Here is a 15,876-nt window from a genome sequence, read left to right on the forward strand (position 1 = left end):
CTTTCAAAAACAAAGAAATAAATTACTCCAGCGCAGTACAGGAACTCTGGTACTTCAAAAGGGAAGAAGAGTCTTGTGGGCAAAGCCTGGACCCATATCTCATTGGAGCACATAAATCCTGACCATTGCCTCCTATAATACTGGGTATGACATCTGCCATCTTGTACAAGTGGGGAAAGAAGGGGATTGCTAATTCCCCATATACAAACTGCTTTAAGAGGGGTCTAAAATTTGGTTCCTCTAGAAAAATCTCTAATGAAAAGGTCAAAATACAAAAACCAGCCTCCTCTATGCCATAGAAAATGGTCAGCCATATGCCATTCTACTTCTCTCTGAGCCTGCACTAAATTTTACTGTCTCCATTAAAGGGCCCAGGTTTTAACTTATTTGCAAAACATGTAACATACATTGAACACAAAGAGACATTGCCTTCAATCTTGCCTACACAGATGATGACAAAGAAACTTCAATTAAGTACGGGTGGGTTAAAAGAAGTGATTTTCTATCTCCTCTAGATTGTGCATGAAGAACCTTCTGCAAGCCTTGGAAACTGGAAGAAGGCACAGAGAGTTTTCCCTTTAGGCCCTAGCAAATGCCTAACTGAATCAATTCAGATGTACAGTGGGGACAGTGAGCTTTTCATTAGCATAGAATAATCTGAGCATGTGACAAGTGGATAAAACAGACCAGAAAGATCTGCCCAAATAAGTTTATTGCTCTGAACATCACCTGTAGAACTTGTCACATTATGCTTCTGCACTGCGGAGAAAAAAAGTAGCTGAACCACCTGCTGACAAAAGTTCAACAGAGCTTTTAAAAATGCAGCAGGCATGCTTGCAACTGGTAAGAGAAAGAGCAGCCGTGAGCATGCTGCCAGAGCACAATCACTGGTGCTTTATGCCCTATCCATAACCATTTAAAATCCAAGGTCTTTTATTACTGAGGAATGTGAAGGATGTGAGTTATGACATGCAAACACACCCCCTCTCAAGAAGCAGTACTGGGATTGCTTGTATCTTTTATAGAAACCACTCTTCATCTTACTATTTGCATTCACTCTCTCTGCCACACAGGGAACTATGTTAAATATTTCTAATTTAAAAACAAAAATTACTGTGTATGCTCTTTTCATAGACTTCCGTGCCTATGAACACACAAAGCAGAACTGACTACCAAGGAAACACAGCAGTTTGTCCCTCTTCCTCCTCAAGACAAAATTTCTGTAAACACAGAGCAGAGGCAGCCACAGCCAATATATTAGTTCATCACTGGCTCTTTACAACAAGCTTAAGATCTGGCATATATCTTCCAGAGACTACCACCTCTGTTATCAGAGACAGTGAGACACTGTGCACTCAGACTGTAAGTCCTCTTCCAATTAGGACAGAGGTACAAATTAACAGACGCACTTTTGATATCAGGGTCTTGCATTGCGAGAGAGGATATGTATTCAATGAGAAACAATCAAGAAATAATGCCAGTGTGATGCACAGTAAAGCATGCACAGAAGTGAGGAGTAAACATGTACTTATTTAACAATTCAGCTTCACAGTTTACAAATACCTTCTTTTCAGTTGAGGGGAAGGAGATATGTCCCAGAAAAAAAAAAAAAAGACTGTTAAATTTAAGAAAAAGTGACTTACCAGCATCCATTGTTAGAATCATGACCCCACTTCTGTGTCCCAGGAAGCAGGAAGCCTTACCCATCCAGTGTATGTGAATGACTCAGAAGGACAGCATGGCTTTGTTTCAGCTTATATCTTCTAGCTCATTCACCCCTCCTCCCTCTTGTGGGATAAAAGTGTTGCTGTGCCTGGCCACCCCTATTGGCTCAGCTAGGCAACCACATTCATTTAGCATATTCAAGTTTCTGTGAGAGCCTAAAATGACTCAAAGGATTTTTTTATTTATCTTTTGCGAAAAAAAAATCTAAACTTTTTGTCTTTCTGGGAGAACAAACCATTCATTCTTTCACTATTAGACACATATTACAGTTGGTGTTATTGCCACACAGCCAAATAACTCCCTGTGCTCTGAATCAATGAGAAGGTGGCAAACAAGGGAGGGCAGTCCCACAGACTTTGTAATACCCAGTTCAGCTGCACTGTCTGCCCACGGGAATAAGGCAGCATGTTTTGTGTCAAATCCTGTGCCCTCCAGCCCAGCTTCTCTTTAATGCAAAACTCATATATCCCCCAAATCGATAATCTCCTGGTTTCCCAGGGAGGATTTGCTCTTCCATTTGAATTTCAAGCAGGCAGAGCAGTAAAAGATAGCTCTCTTGCTGAAGAAGAACACCTGGACTCTACAGGCTAAACTCTGGACTGAAGAAAAAGGCTTTTTTTCCCTTAACCTGTAGCATTCTCTCTATGTAGCAACTGGTATAGTCTAGGCTCTCCCTGAATATCTCAGAGAGTTGTTATAATCTACTCATGAACCACCACTCCAGTGAGACAATACAGGGTTAAAAAACCTCACCACAAAGTAAGGACAAAACAAAAATAATCTATCTGATCAAGAGATATCACAACCCTTTGTCAACTTTGGTCAAACCACAAGACAGCCCAAAACGTGCATTTGAAAGGAGATGAGGGAAGAGGGGAAGAGGTTTTTTTTTCTTTCTGTACGGCAAAATCATTATGAACTTACAGTGGGAAAATCCTTATGAACTGAAAGCTGAGTTTCTGTATCTTGCAGTGCAAACTGCCAGCAGACTTGGTATCTGTACTTAGGGATTCTACAAACAGAGTGAATGAAACATTGGTGTTCCTCATCTCTGATAAGAACTACCTTTTCTAAATAAAGCATGGACGTATTAGGCTACTGTCTCACCATGTTAGTCACTGCTAGATAATCTAAGATTCACAACTCTGTGATAGAACCACAAGTGTATTTTGGAAGTGTTGCTTGTGGTTGTTGAAATAAACAGTGCTCCCTTCCCTTCTCTGTTTTTAGAGAAAGTATCAGTTGCAAGACTGACACTGTGGTTTGTAAAGCCACCAGTGAAGTTACAAACCACAATTTAAAGAAATAAGCAAAAGCAGTATAATCAAGTCATCACTTGCAGATTTCTTGACCTTCTTTTCCTTCGCATGGCTTCACACCAACATTCTTGAGTCATTGCAGTTTAGGGGAAACAAAATATTCCTCAAGATCAAAATTTCTGACATTGTCAGTAGGGCACTGCCATAAAAGCTTTGGAAAGAGGCATGGGTAATTCAGATCCTAGAAACAAACATGAAAGCTTTCACTGAATAGAAATCAGTAAGAAATACCCCTAGCTGACAGGCTGGTTCTCAAAAGTCTTACTACAGAAAGAAGCACACAGTGTTAGAAATTACGTCAGACTGAATGGATTAGTGGTTTCATCAAAAGTTTAAAAAACTCAAACAGCCGAATGCTCCTTTGTTGACCTTAATAAATAGCTAAGGACATTTGACAACAGCCCAAGCCACGAGCAGAAATGCATGTTAAACTTCTGGGAGTGATACTGGGCATAGCTTCCCATCTTACCAATAATTATCAATTTGATGAGAGATGCAGCAGTAGGGAAGATGCTTCTGCCTCTCACCATCCCACTCTTTTTCACCTGGAAACGCCTTTACTAAAAATCCGCAGTGCTCTAGACAAATCGTTTATGACAAAATAAAAAAACCCTCAACATGACAACAAGAATCAAAATTTTGAGTACACCTTCAAGCAGTGCAATCCTAAAGCCTGAGAGTAATCCTGTGGAGAAAATTACAAAAGACCTGTCCTTACCACCAAGGTAGAAGGTGAGGAGTTGGCACACTTAAGAACAAATGAGGACCTCCACTCCCCGCACAAGATGCTAGGCTAATCCAAGACTAACTTCCATCCTTAGGCAAACTGAGCATGAGTACTGCTGCCAGAGAATGCTGTGCAGATCAGGTAATACACCAAATACACACGCTTCAACAAAAGCATCATTACATTGTACAAAAGCAAACCCCTTTCAAGAGGATGACATTCCCCGTAAGCTTGGTTTTTGCAAGAAGTCTAGTACAGTTGTTCTGTAACATTAAAGTGCAAAAGTTCAAGCAAATTGTTCTCAAAACAGAAAAAAAAAACCAATCCCAAAACCCTGGGTCAGCAAGAGACTGCAGTGTTGCATGGCATTATTTTTTTAAACCTTTGCAAGAATTAATAATTCAGCTTACAAAGCACTCAGAAAGCTTACAAAGCTGAATTGAAACCACAGCAGGGGTGAACAGTCTTATTGACATCTGATAAAATAAATAAGAAATAAATATTTTTGTCTTTATCGTCAGAATGGAGAGGATGAAGTTCCCTACTAGATTAGAGAGAACTCAGCACAGGTGTCAGACATGTGGTGTTAACCTGACGGATACTGCTGCACTGACAGGGGGTTTATAAAAAACAGGCACACCCACCGTTCCAATTCTAACTTAAAAGAAACAATTCAGTGTTTTACAAGCTGCACTTGACAGCAATGGTTAGCTTACATACCTGTAATTAAAAAAACGCCAAACCAGTATTAGAAGGACCACTGCATGTTTCTTTGTATATAAGGAGGGCTGCTAAAGTGTCCAGTAAGACGGTCTATGAAGTTGAACATGGTGCTTTGGCTTTGCTCTTTTCTGGAAGTTCCACAATACAGTTAGTACATGAGGAATTGTGTGCACTAGCAAAGCCAACACATTGTAAACTCAAAAAAATATCCCAAAACATACCTTTTCATAAGCTGTGTGTACTGGCCTGATAGGAAAAGAGATTATAAAGTGACTCAATCTGATCACATCCTGCACATTTACTAGTCTCTAAAGTCAACTGGGCAGTCTTACCCAGATGCAACTTCAGCAACAAAGTGGAAAGCTATGTCATGACCTCCAGAGAACACCACTTTTCTTCTGTCATGGAGTCTATGTAATTGCTTACTGAATATATATTATAAGCTAGTTATGGGTACAGTAAATATGGCACAGTATTTCAAGATGTTGTGGAAGAACTTAAACGTTCATCTGAAGGTTACATATTGAAGTAGCCTGCAGTTTAGTTATCAGATGTTCTCAAGCTATGTCTTATCTTAATCACATTGCCTGTAAATTGTCTATTAAACTGTATATTAAAATAATTCTCGTGGATTTTAGTTGTTGATTTATATTTTTTTTAAACACAACTAGAATACCAATTCACGAGGCCTGATAGCATCATCCTCTGAAGGTTACAAGTATTTTATGATGGCATATACTAAGAAGCAATTTATCAGTAAATTCTCTGGAGACTTGACTTAAGCCTTTGCTGGAAGATGTTGGTTAAGTACATGTTACTCTTTAAACCTAAATTCACAGAACTATTTACATAGTTTTCAGTATATGCTTTAGTCTTGCAAGAACAGGCTACTTCTGCTCACCTTCATTAAATTATTCACTGCACAGAAAGTACACAGCTACTAACTGTGACGCGAATGCACTTGCTCTAAACATTAGAGGAGATTTTATACAAAGATCTTATTTCACAATTCTCAAGAATCAATCCATTCTCACTGTGACCATGCTCCAAATCCAAGTTGTTGGGATTCTAGGTCAGGTTTCACTTTTCTACTGCAAGCCCTTCCAACTTTACAAGCTCTCTAGCAAGTGTAGGAGCAAACACTGTCCCTAGATGCTAAAAGCTGCAAAATAAGCTTTTATTCAAACTTCCACTCTTCCTCCTGTGTTCCCCCAGCCTTCAGAACTATGGCAAGTTGCAAGGAAAACAGTTCTCATGATTTTGAAGCAACAACTGCAACAGTGTCTACTATACCTCTGAGAAAAAACACAGGTTAAGTGTGGTGAGAGAAATAGTAGGGGACCCATCTCAGCTGCCTGCTGCCTCTCAGTGCATACTGAGATGAAGTTTTAGGAATTCCTATTGTCATTTTCATATTGAATAAAATGTCTTTTTATATCAGCAGCATTTCCTAGGTATTTAAATACCATTCAGCTTTTCTGAAGGTCCTAAAAGCTTCTCTGGGATCTTAACTGCTATACTGCTACATTTTATTAATGCTACACACATACTAGGAAGCACACACTGATTCTTCTTTAAATGTTTGGTACAAATTACTCCAGAAAAAAAAAAAAAGAAAAAAAAGAAAAAAAAGAAAAAACCCCAAGCCCATAGTTCATGGTTCACATCTGCATCCATTTTCCAGCACAGGCTCACCTTAAATTCCAGCCATCCAGCCTTGACTCTCCAAGTAGATCTGCATCACCATGTCTAAGCAGCTCACAATCCAAAAGCCAATTGTCCTCCTACATGAAATAAACACAAAAAATCACGATAAAAACCACAAATACACATCCCAGGGTATGAAAACAACTTCAGAACTACTAGGTAGTGGCAAAAAGGTTTTGACCTGACTGACCACAGGGAAGGAAGCAGTTTATTGTCCTTCCATAAAGACAAGATCATCATCACAGGCAACAGCACTCTTCAAAGCCCAGTTATTGATACTAACTATATCCACGGGGAAAGGGAGGTTTTGCAAGTCTGCTAGGAAACTCAAGAAACTTAACCCTTCAGTTAGTAGAATCTGAGCCTTTAATGTGAGAACTACCAATTTCTACGTGAAAGCTTGGCATTTCTAGAATCACCTCAAAGAAACCAGTCTATATTATACCTTTTGATAAAGTCAAGCAGCACTGAAGACAAAACAGAGCAGCAGCATCTACCAGAAGACTGTTACCCTCAAAATCTTTAATTTTAAACATCAGTGGAAGCACCTGGAAAAGCCACCCCTCTACCTAAAACTACAGCATTCCAGAGACAGACCTAGGATCTCTCACAGTGGACAGCACTTGACGTATCAAGCAAGTCCAGTTCTGTGAGCAACACCTCCCATGTGATTTCTGATCCCCATCCCTTGAACTACAACTACTTTTTCTTCTTTGGCAAATACAAACCACCTTTAGCTTTGCCTGTAACACTAACTGCTTTCCCACAGGGTGATTTAGCCCAGTAGAGATTCATGTTGATGCAGCACCTGAGCTAGGTTGCTTCAAACTGGCTGAACTATCCCAGCAGCACATTGTCCTTAAGGATGTCCATCCCCTGAACTCATAAAACCCCACAATAATCAATTACTCTGGGCTTGTTACTCTATCCTGTGCCACCAATGCAGTTGTTTCTTTCCACAGTGCAATGAAGAGTTCTCAGACGCAGACATGTGCTCCATGAAACAGTCTGTGCTATTGAACAGATTACTGCCTCCCTCCCTCCTGTAAGACAGCTGGTAGCGAAAACAACATTTTTACTCCTGTGGGATCAGTTTCAGCTCACCTGCATACATTTTTAGGTGCCAAATACACTGTTTTCACTTTCACAGCTGCTTTATGAAACTCCCTTTTTTAATCTATTAAGGGCACAAAATGAAGTCATGCTATCCTAAGCGACCAGAGCAACAACTGTTAAGAGCAGTCAGATCACCACTCTTCTTCCACTGCAGCTGCTGACTGTGTCAGACACTAATAACAGCATCTAGAGAGGAGGTTGAAACAAAAATAATGCATTGAAAAGACAGAAAGACAGACAAGACAGGAATTTTGCCCAAGTGTGCAAAAAATCTTATTTTAGAAGATGGATAACCCCCCCAAACACAGGCTATCTTAGAGTCAGTGAGAATAGATAACACAATTCAGTCTTCTCTCCCTAGTGTTAAGCAGCAGTTCACACATTTTAACTCAGCCAGTTTTTACGGTCTACCCATATTTATCTTTGCATTTCAAGCAGGAAACTAGCCTGAAGTTGCCAGAATATGCTAAACTACATGCTATTGTTTCCCCATTCCAACCTTTCATTCACCTCAAACGAGTGGGGACTCACCTCAGCCTGGTAGGGAAGTTGAAGAAAAAAAGATGGTCGGCAAAGATTAGCTGAAAGAAAGATAAACTAGTTTCACCTTTAGCACCTAATGCTCAGTTTCTGAAATCCTTCTTGCTATTTAACAGCAGGGATACCTGATTAATTCTACTGTTCCTACTTTATTCCCCTTTACATATTAACATTTAAAAAAAAAACCAACAAACAGAAAAGGAAGGACTTGATATCCAGCTATAGCTTTGGTCAACTACTTCACATGTTTCCTGGAGGCCACTGTGAGGTGGGAAGAGCATTTATAGTGCTAATCCACTACCATATTTCATTATTTTTTCTTTTTTGGCAAATGCTACATTTGTATATCAGAAAGAGAGAGAAGACTGTGGTGCTGCTGTTTTGAAGTCTGTCAAAATCTATCCTTTAAAGGAACCTTGAATACCCGGCGTAAGTTGGACTGTCTTAACAGATTTGGATTTTTTTTCATATTTGCTTATGTCACTATATTCTCTACATCCCCGTTAGTGCCAGAAATCCCACAAGAAATTTTGTCAAGAACACATGATGAGACAAACATAAGGCCTAAGAAATACAGAGCCTCTATCAGGAAACATTTGAGACTGAAATCAAAATGTGAGAGATGGCAATTGAATTCCAACCTTTCAAACAATGACCTTGCAATTTTATGCATTCTCTCTCCAGTTCCTCTGAGGAGCGTCTGGCAAGCCACTTGAACCGCATATCTGATAACTTCTACACTTCAAGAGTTTAGAACAAAAGCAGGAAACAGCACTCCAAATATTAATTTTTGCCTTTTTGATGGACTCCACTTTATTACACAATAGATAGATCCTGGAATCAAGTTAGTACATCATGAAGGGAAGAGAGACATCAAAATATTATTTGCATACTTTATGTTACGAACTAGGAAGTAGGGCTAGTGGGTAATCGCTTCTGCTTAGCCACAAACACCCATCATTTTTGATCAAGGAGAACAATCAAACTCCCATTTTTTCTAAACAAACACTCTTCTAGGTGCAGATAACATCAACATTTGGACTAATTTAACACCTGAAAGCTGAAGCAGGAAACACTGTGACTGTGTGCACAGCAGACAAAGTAAGAGCTGCTCTGCAAGAATCTGCAGTGACCCACCAGGTTATTCACCAGGCTGGCTACAGGACAGCTTCTCTTCTTTAAGATAAGCCTTGTAGTTCTGGAACTGTTATGTGTAGAACAGACTTTATGGAGTTCCACTGAAACAAATCGTGGTTGCGTCCCTCCAGTGTCAGAAGGACAGGAAAAGGAAAAAAAATTTTAGGATGTTTTCTTTATAGATTAGTGACTCGCATCACATCAGCCATCCTCTTCTCAGGCTCTTCAAACCCAACACAACAACGACTGGCACCACAGAAGTTACAGATGTTTTGATAAGGCCCCATTCTGCAAGGTCTTGGTAAATATTTATTCCTTACAAAGAATAAAAAAAATGCAGCCTGAAAAAAGCTAGGAGGAGGTGGAGGAGTGCAATAACTTACCTGTGAAACAGGAATCTTTACAGGAAGTTCAATTAAACCACAGTCTAATACTTCCCTCACACTAACTCAACTGAGGTGTCATCCTTCTTAATGCTCCAGAGGCATGCAACAAAACACACCGGGCAGCAGCCAAGTGCAAGAGAGATTTTAAGACTGCTGGTTATGCTTTTACAGTGCCCTCTCCTGCTTCCACACCAACAAAAAAAAAGCCACAAAGAGTTTCACCAGCCCAGGTCTACCTTGAACGCTCCGAAAATCACTTAAGAACAGCAAAATCCAGCTCTGTGCCAGTACCTACCCTCTACATTGGTGCTAGCCTGTTAACTCCTAACATCCCATGTTTTGGTTTTTTTCTTGTTTTCCAGGCATTTCAGAGGAACTCTACACAGTAGCAGGATACAGGCACTTTTGTTTGGAGTCAGTTCTCTTAGAAAAACATTCAAGAGCTCAAATCCACCCTGCTGTTATTTTTTTTCTATTCCACTATCTTGCTTAAATTGTCATTTGTGATGTATCCTGCTCCAGTCAGCATGACTCTCCTTCTGTGCATTTCTCTCCCATTTGACTTCACGTAACACTGTTCGACGATCTGTTCTACTCCTCCTGCCTGATGATGTTTTCTCAATCTACTATTGCACTTTCCAGATGTTTAAAGAAATTACTTTGCTGGAGAACTGAAGAAGACCTGAGGAGACAATCTCTACAAGCGTCATGATAGAATCATGCCTGACTATGCTTCCTTCAACACCCAAAAGTGAAGCCATTCCTATGAAAGTTATGGGCTCAGCACCCAGGAAGCTTAGAGCTACATTAAGAACTATAGTTGCAATTCTCCCACCATGCCCTTCCGAAGGACAGTGTACAAGTTAAAGATGACTCCTATAACCAGCATGGCATATAGAAATACATCTGAACCAAAAAGTCGTGTTATTGTAATACAAGATAAATGTTTAAGGTGCACGTTGGAAAAATTGAGTGAGAATATTCATGCTTACCACATTAAAGTGTAGTTAATGGTACTTGCCAAATACTCCCTAAGCAAGGAGAATTAAAAGCAGGAAGCTCAAAAGAGCCCTTTAGCCAAGAAAGTCATAAGACATGGTAATGTTAAGTTTTTTCCACAGTAGTGGGCTACAGTTTCTCTTAGAATCTGGTTTCAAAGTTGACGAAATAGGATTCTGCAAGAAACTCTAAACCACCTCACAGAAGCTCCCATCATACACTGACCTCTAGTGTAAGAAAGTCTCAAGACATCAGAAGTCTCTTCAAAGCCTTAGAAAACATCAAATCATTTTTTCAGCACTCTGAATGACACTTACATGCAGTAAAATAGACTCAAGTCAGAAGGTCCTCTCAGGATTATCCTCAGTTATTTAAGAAAACTGAAGCACAGGTAAAAGAAGCTACAAAACTTAAATTGTTTTAAGTATGTGAAGCTACTGCTGCATTTCCATTAAGTAATTTACATCAAAGCTGTATTTAACTACTTTGAACACCACCTCAACTTAAAATCGAAACATTCTGGATGTACAGAATTGTTTCCTAACTACAGTTTTACACAGCTCCGTTAAAAAACATTTCAAATAGAAATGCTCAGCTTGGGCAAAGCCCTGTATGGGTCAGATTACAAGGAGGTCGGCCCAGGTTCTGTATCAGACTTTTGGAGGGCATGTGGGCAGAGCTACTGACTCAGATGTACTTACTGTAGCAGCACTGAACACAAGAAGTCTGCTGGAAATATGATATAAAAATTCTCTTGGGTCCTTATTCACTAAAGGCACAACACTCACACAGTCAGCTGGCGCTGGCGTCCTCGAGAACCCAGGCAGACTAGAGTGGGAAAGCGGCTGGTTGGTTTTTATCAACAGCTTTTGAAAATAAAAAAAATACAAAACTATACAAAAAATTAAGTTAGTTTCAAAACTATCAACTTAAAACCCAAACAAAACCTTTCCACCCTCCTCAATTGCAATCACAGAATCATAGAATAATTTGGATTGGAAGGGACCATGAAGGCCATCTAGTCCAAGCCCCCTGCAGTAAGCAGGGACATCTTCAACCAGAACAGGTTGCTCAGAGCCTCATCTAGCCCAACCTTGAGCGCTTCCAGGGATGGGGCATCTACAACCTCTCTGGGCAACCTCTTCCAGAGTTTCGCCACCCTCAGCATAAAAGATATCTTCTTTAATATCTAATCTAAATCTCTCCTCTTTTAGTTTAAAACTATAACCCTCTTGTCCTATTGCTATAGGCCCTGCTAGAAAGTTTTTCCCCATCTTTCTTATTAAGCCCCATCAAGTGTTGAAAGGCTGCAACAAGGTCTCCTCAGAATCTTCTCTTCTCCAAGCTGAACAACCCCAACTCTCTCAGCCTCTCTTCATAGAAAAGGTGTTCCAGGCCTTTAACCATTTTTGTGCTCCTCCTCTGGACCTGCTCCAAGAGGTCTATGCCTTTCCTGTGCTGAGGGCTCCAGAGCTGGACACAGTACTCCAGGTGTGGTCTCACCAGAGCAGAGTAGAGGGGCAAATGATGATGAAAGAATCTGCATTTTTATTATGAACTAACTACAGTTTTATGATAAAAATTATTTAATGAAAGCATAGCAAATTCTAAGACATCCTTGCTGAACAGGAAAATTAAAACAGATGCCCAGATTACTTAGGACTTGTTTACTACTTCTGCCCACTCCCTAAGGAGTTGACTCTGGACAACAAATCCCAGGGATGTTCCCTTTACTTCAGACCATTTCTTACACCTCCTTTAAAAGCAGTGCATCGTTAAGAAGCTGTTTCCAAGTGAAGTGACATTTTCAAAGCATCCAACCTTTCCAATGTCTATACAAACTGCCTCTGAAAAGCAACGCATGTGGCTATGTTGGAACAAGAGCTTTTACATACACTCTGGAGCAGAAGCTCTTATAAATTGAAATCTCTTTTGAATAAGATATTAAAAGCTTCAGAAATCTTAAGTTCAAAAAAAAGAATTAAGCACAACATGAAAACAGCCATCATAATGTCAACATATGAAGGAAGTATTCAGAAATTGTTTCAGAGAATCATAGAATCACCAGGTTGGAAAAGACCTCTTGGATCGAGTCCAACCATTCCTATCTGCCACTAAACCACGCCCCTGAGCACCTCATCTACCTGTCTTTTAAATACCTCCAGGGATGGTGACTCAACCACCTCCCTGGGCAGACCATGCCAGTGCCCCATGACCCTTTCTGTGAAAAATTTCTCTCTGATATCTAGTCTGAATCTCCCTTGGTGCAGATTGAGGCCATTCCCCCTTGTCCTGTCCCCTGTCACTTGGGAGAAGAGGCCAGCTCCCTCCTCTCCACAACCTCCTTTCACGTAGTTGTAGAGAGCAATGAGGTCTCTCTTCAGCCTCGTCTTCTCATGGCTAAACAATCCCATTTCCCTCAGCCGCTCCTCCTAAGACTTATTCACCAGCCCCTTCACCAGCTTTGTTGCTCTTCTCTGGACTTGCTCCAGAGCCTCAACATCCTTCTTGTGATGAGGGGCCCAGAACTGAACACAGTATTTGAATTGCGGTCTCACCAGTGCCGAGTACAGAGGGAGAATAACCTCCCTGGACCATTTCTGATAGAATCCAAGATGCCATTGGCCTTCTTGGCCCCCTGGGCACACTGCTGGCTCATGTTCAACCAGCTGTCAACCAACACCCCCAGGACCTTCTCCTCCAGGCAGCTTTCTAGCCACTCTTCCCCTAGTTGGTAGCACAGCAAGTGTGAGAGCGCTGCAAGTGAGACCTGTTTGAAACTGATTTCAGATCAACTGAAGGAGGTTCTTTATGTTTGCGCTCCCAGATTCAAGTCTGCGGAGATAACCTAGAAAGTAAGGACTGAGTTTTTAAGACTGGTTTCTAGCTCAGTACCAGAATCCAATAAATCTTTATCTGGAAGGATGAATTCCACTTCAACATAAGCTGTGACTGGCATCCTGAAGTCTGCTTTTTGGATGTACCCTGCAATCTAAACCTGGCAGCCTCTCTTGTCAGACTGAAGTGACAGCATCAAGTACACAAGTTGTAATGAAGTACAGCACCCTTCATGCATCTCAGCAAGCAGCCTAAAAGAAAAGGGATTCATAGCTATGGTCCAGAACTCTACAGGTCAAAATCTTACCTATAAAAGAATTGCTTTTCTTTTCTACATCACAGCCATTTTATAGCCTAAACCTCTTACTCCAGTTACAGCATAAAGTCAAGCAGCAGTACTCAGGATTTACATGGATATGGATTGCTAAGTAAGGTCATTTCAGGTAGAGTTATGAATAAGAGTCATGTTTTAATATGAGAGATCCTGGTCAAAGCCACTCAGCCAGACTTCATTTATAATTCAAGTATGCCAACTCAGCCAAGCTACCTACCTCACATACAGCCCATACATCACTCAGACAAGTGGCTATATCGAGAAACCTCATATGCTAAGCTGTAATTCCCACCCAGAAAATAGTTCGTCACTGATTAGGAAAGCACAATGCCACCCTCCCAGTCCACAGGGGGTAATGGTTAATGCACAGAGCACAGACGACAGATCTCGGAATACCAAGTGCATGAGTGAGCTCTGATGGCTTGCACAACAGATCCTTGCCATTGTATTTGACAGAATGTGTCCTTCTAACTATTTTTTCCCTAAATTTTTGTATTTAATTCAATGCTTGTGGCAGTGGGAATGACTTTCAGAGGGGTGATGTTCATCAGTACACAGATGTTACACATTTGTCATGTCACATGAACCTCGTGGCTAGCACCCAACCATTAAAAGTCTAAAAATCCTCCAACATAAAAATCCACATGATGCATTTGTTCCTAGAAGAACATCAGACAATATATTAGATTGCTGGAGACAGAGTTCTCCAATGTTGGGGTTTTTTTTTAACTGCAACAAGGTTTTTTTGGTTCCAAGAAATAAAAGACAAAAAAAAACCACACAGAAATTAAGTCAAATGGTAGCTTGAAAAAATCTGCCAGAGAGAGGAGAAAGCCCTTCAAATTGAATTATCTGTATTGTGTTAAGAAAATGAACACATCACATAAAATCATGTCCAGAAGTTTTTTTCAATAGCCCTTTTTCTAGAGAAACTGTAAAAACACAGGAGTGAAACAGACAGCTTTGTAACAAGCACAAAGCTCTAAACTCTTCACTAAAAGTTGTTTCTTAGTTTATTCCTTCCCAAATGAATCCAAACAAAAACAAGGCACAGAAATTGATGCCACAATCCATGGCCTAAGATCTGCCCTTAGACCTCCACACTCAGTACTGCCTCAAGGATAAGGAACATTGCTCGAAGTGCTGCAACAGTTCAGAAATTCACGTGCTCAGGGTTAACGAAATATTCCATTCTAAATTTTGTACTGGAGCACTGATAAAGTACCATGCTGCAGGTCATATGAGTGACAAGGCAACTGCATACTGACTGATTTTTTTCACTCTGTTGGCAATATAATCTACAGATTATATAATCTTGTGCTGGCAATATAATCCAACAGATCCACATAAGGATCCCTTATACATAATTGAGCTGTAGTTGACAGATCACCACCTATCTAAGTCACATTTCTAAGGGGTAGTTACCTGAACCTAACTATGTATTCCTCATGAAATGTACCCACCTTTACATGTGAAGATCTGCAGCTATAGCCAGCTCAGTACATTTAGGTTTTGGCACACACCAGAAAGCATCTATTAATTCATACATCAGTATTTTCAAGCAAACAATAACTTCAAGTAGAATAAATCTAAAGCCATTTCCTACCAGTAACTGCATGTGACAGACCTGCGGTCAGCACCCCATAACAGGAGAGGGATGGTTTCAACATCTTGCTGACAGAAGGTTGTGTGACCTTGGAGAAATCACTGGGGTTGGTCTGTGGCTCCATGGCAATCTCAGCCAGCTGCTGGCTGCCAGATTCCCACTCCTCTCCCTGGCTGCATGAGTTTATCCCTTCCCTGCTCCACAACATGTTTGACCCCACAATGACTCATTTCAGACCAGCAACCATAAATATAATTGAATTGTTTCCTTACACATTAAATGCAGATGACTCAGTAAAGGGTCAGAAGGGCAGAGGGGTGCAAAGGGGGAGGCTGGTACATGTGGCTGAGAACATACTAGCTATCCCCCACAACCCAGCTCTCAGTCTATCACTCAAGATGAAGAGAACTCTCCCATTTCACAGGGGCCTGGTGAGGATGAATAACAGAAGGTTACAAAGGCACTGATATTCATCTTAACTCACTGGAGTCATGTTTTAGATTATACGCCTTAAAGAAGGGAGGTTTTTTCCACAGAATATCCATTTCAGACAAGTCTGTGGCTCCCATCACCCAAATTTTTAAGTTCTCTAGGGACTTTGCATCAGAGACTTTCTGAAGTGACATAAAGCTTACAGAGAGACCCGTGTAGGAGACTCCAGGACAACCCTCTGTTTTGCAGGAAGCTCCAGTACAAGGGAGGTAAGAGGGAAAAAGCGC

The 15,876-nt window shown here is 40.6% G+C and overlaps 1 protein-coding gene across 27 annotated transcripts in view; it reads right to left on the reverse strand.

Moving 5' to 3' along the window:
• The window catches only part of SVIL (supervillin), a 143,575-nt gene that overhangs the window by 107,216 nt on the left and 20,483 nt on the right, over positions 1 to 15,876 (reverse strand). For 13 of the 27 annotated variants that reach the window (XM_069859407.1, XM_069859404.1, XM_069859402.1 and 10 more), the window contains exon 1: positions 1,644 to 1,731. In XM_069859407.1, the coding sequence (XP_069715508.1) occupies positions 1,644 to 1,707 (64 nt within the window). In that variant the 5' untranslated portion in view covers positions 1,708 to 1,731. Of the gene's footprint in view, positions 1 to 1,643; positions 1,732 to 6,189; positions 6,279 to 15,876 lie in introns of those variants that run through there. The other 14 variants (XM_069859427.1, XM_069859426.1, XM_069859425.1 and 11 more) reach the window with 6 other exon arrangements.

The sequence above is a fragment of the Phaenicophaeus curvirostris genome, chromosome 6 (genome assembly GCF_032191515.1).
Source record: "Phaenicophaeus curvirostris isolate KB17595 chromosome 6, BPBGC_Pcur_1.0, whole genome shotgun sequence".
Taxonomy (NCBI): Eukaryota; Metazoa; Chordata; class Aves; order Cuculiformes; family Cuculidae; genus Phaenicophaeus; species Phaenicophaeus curvirostris.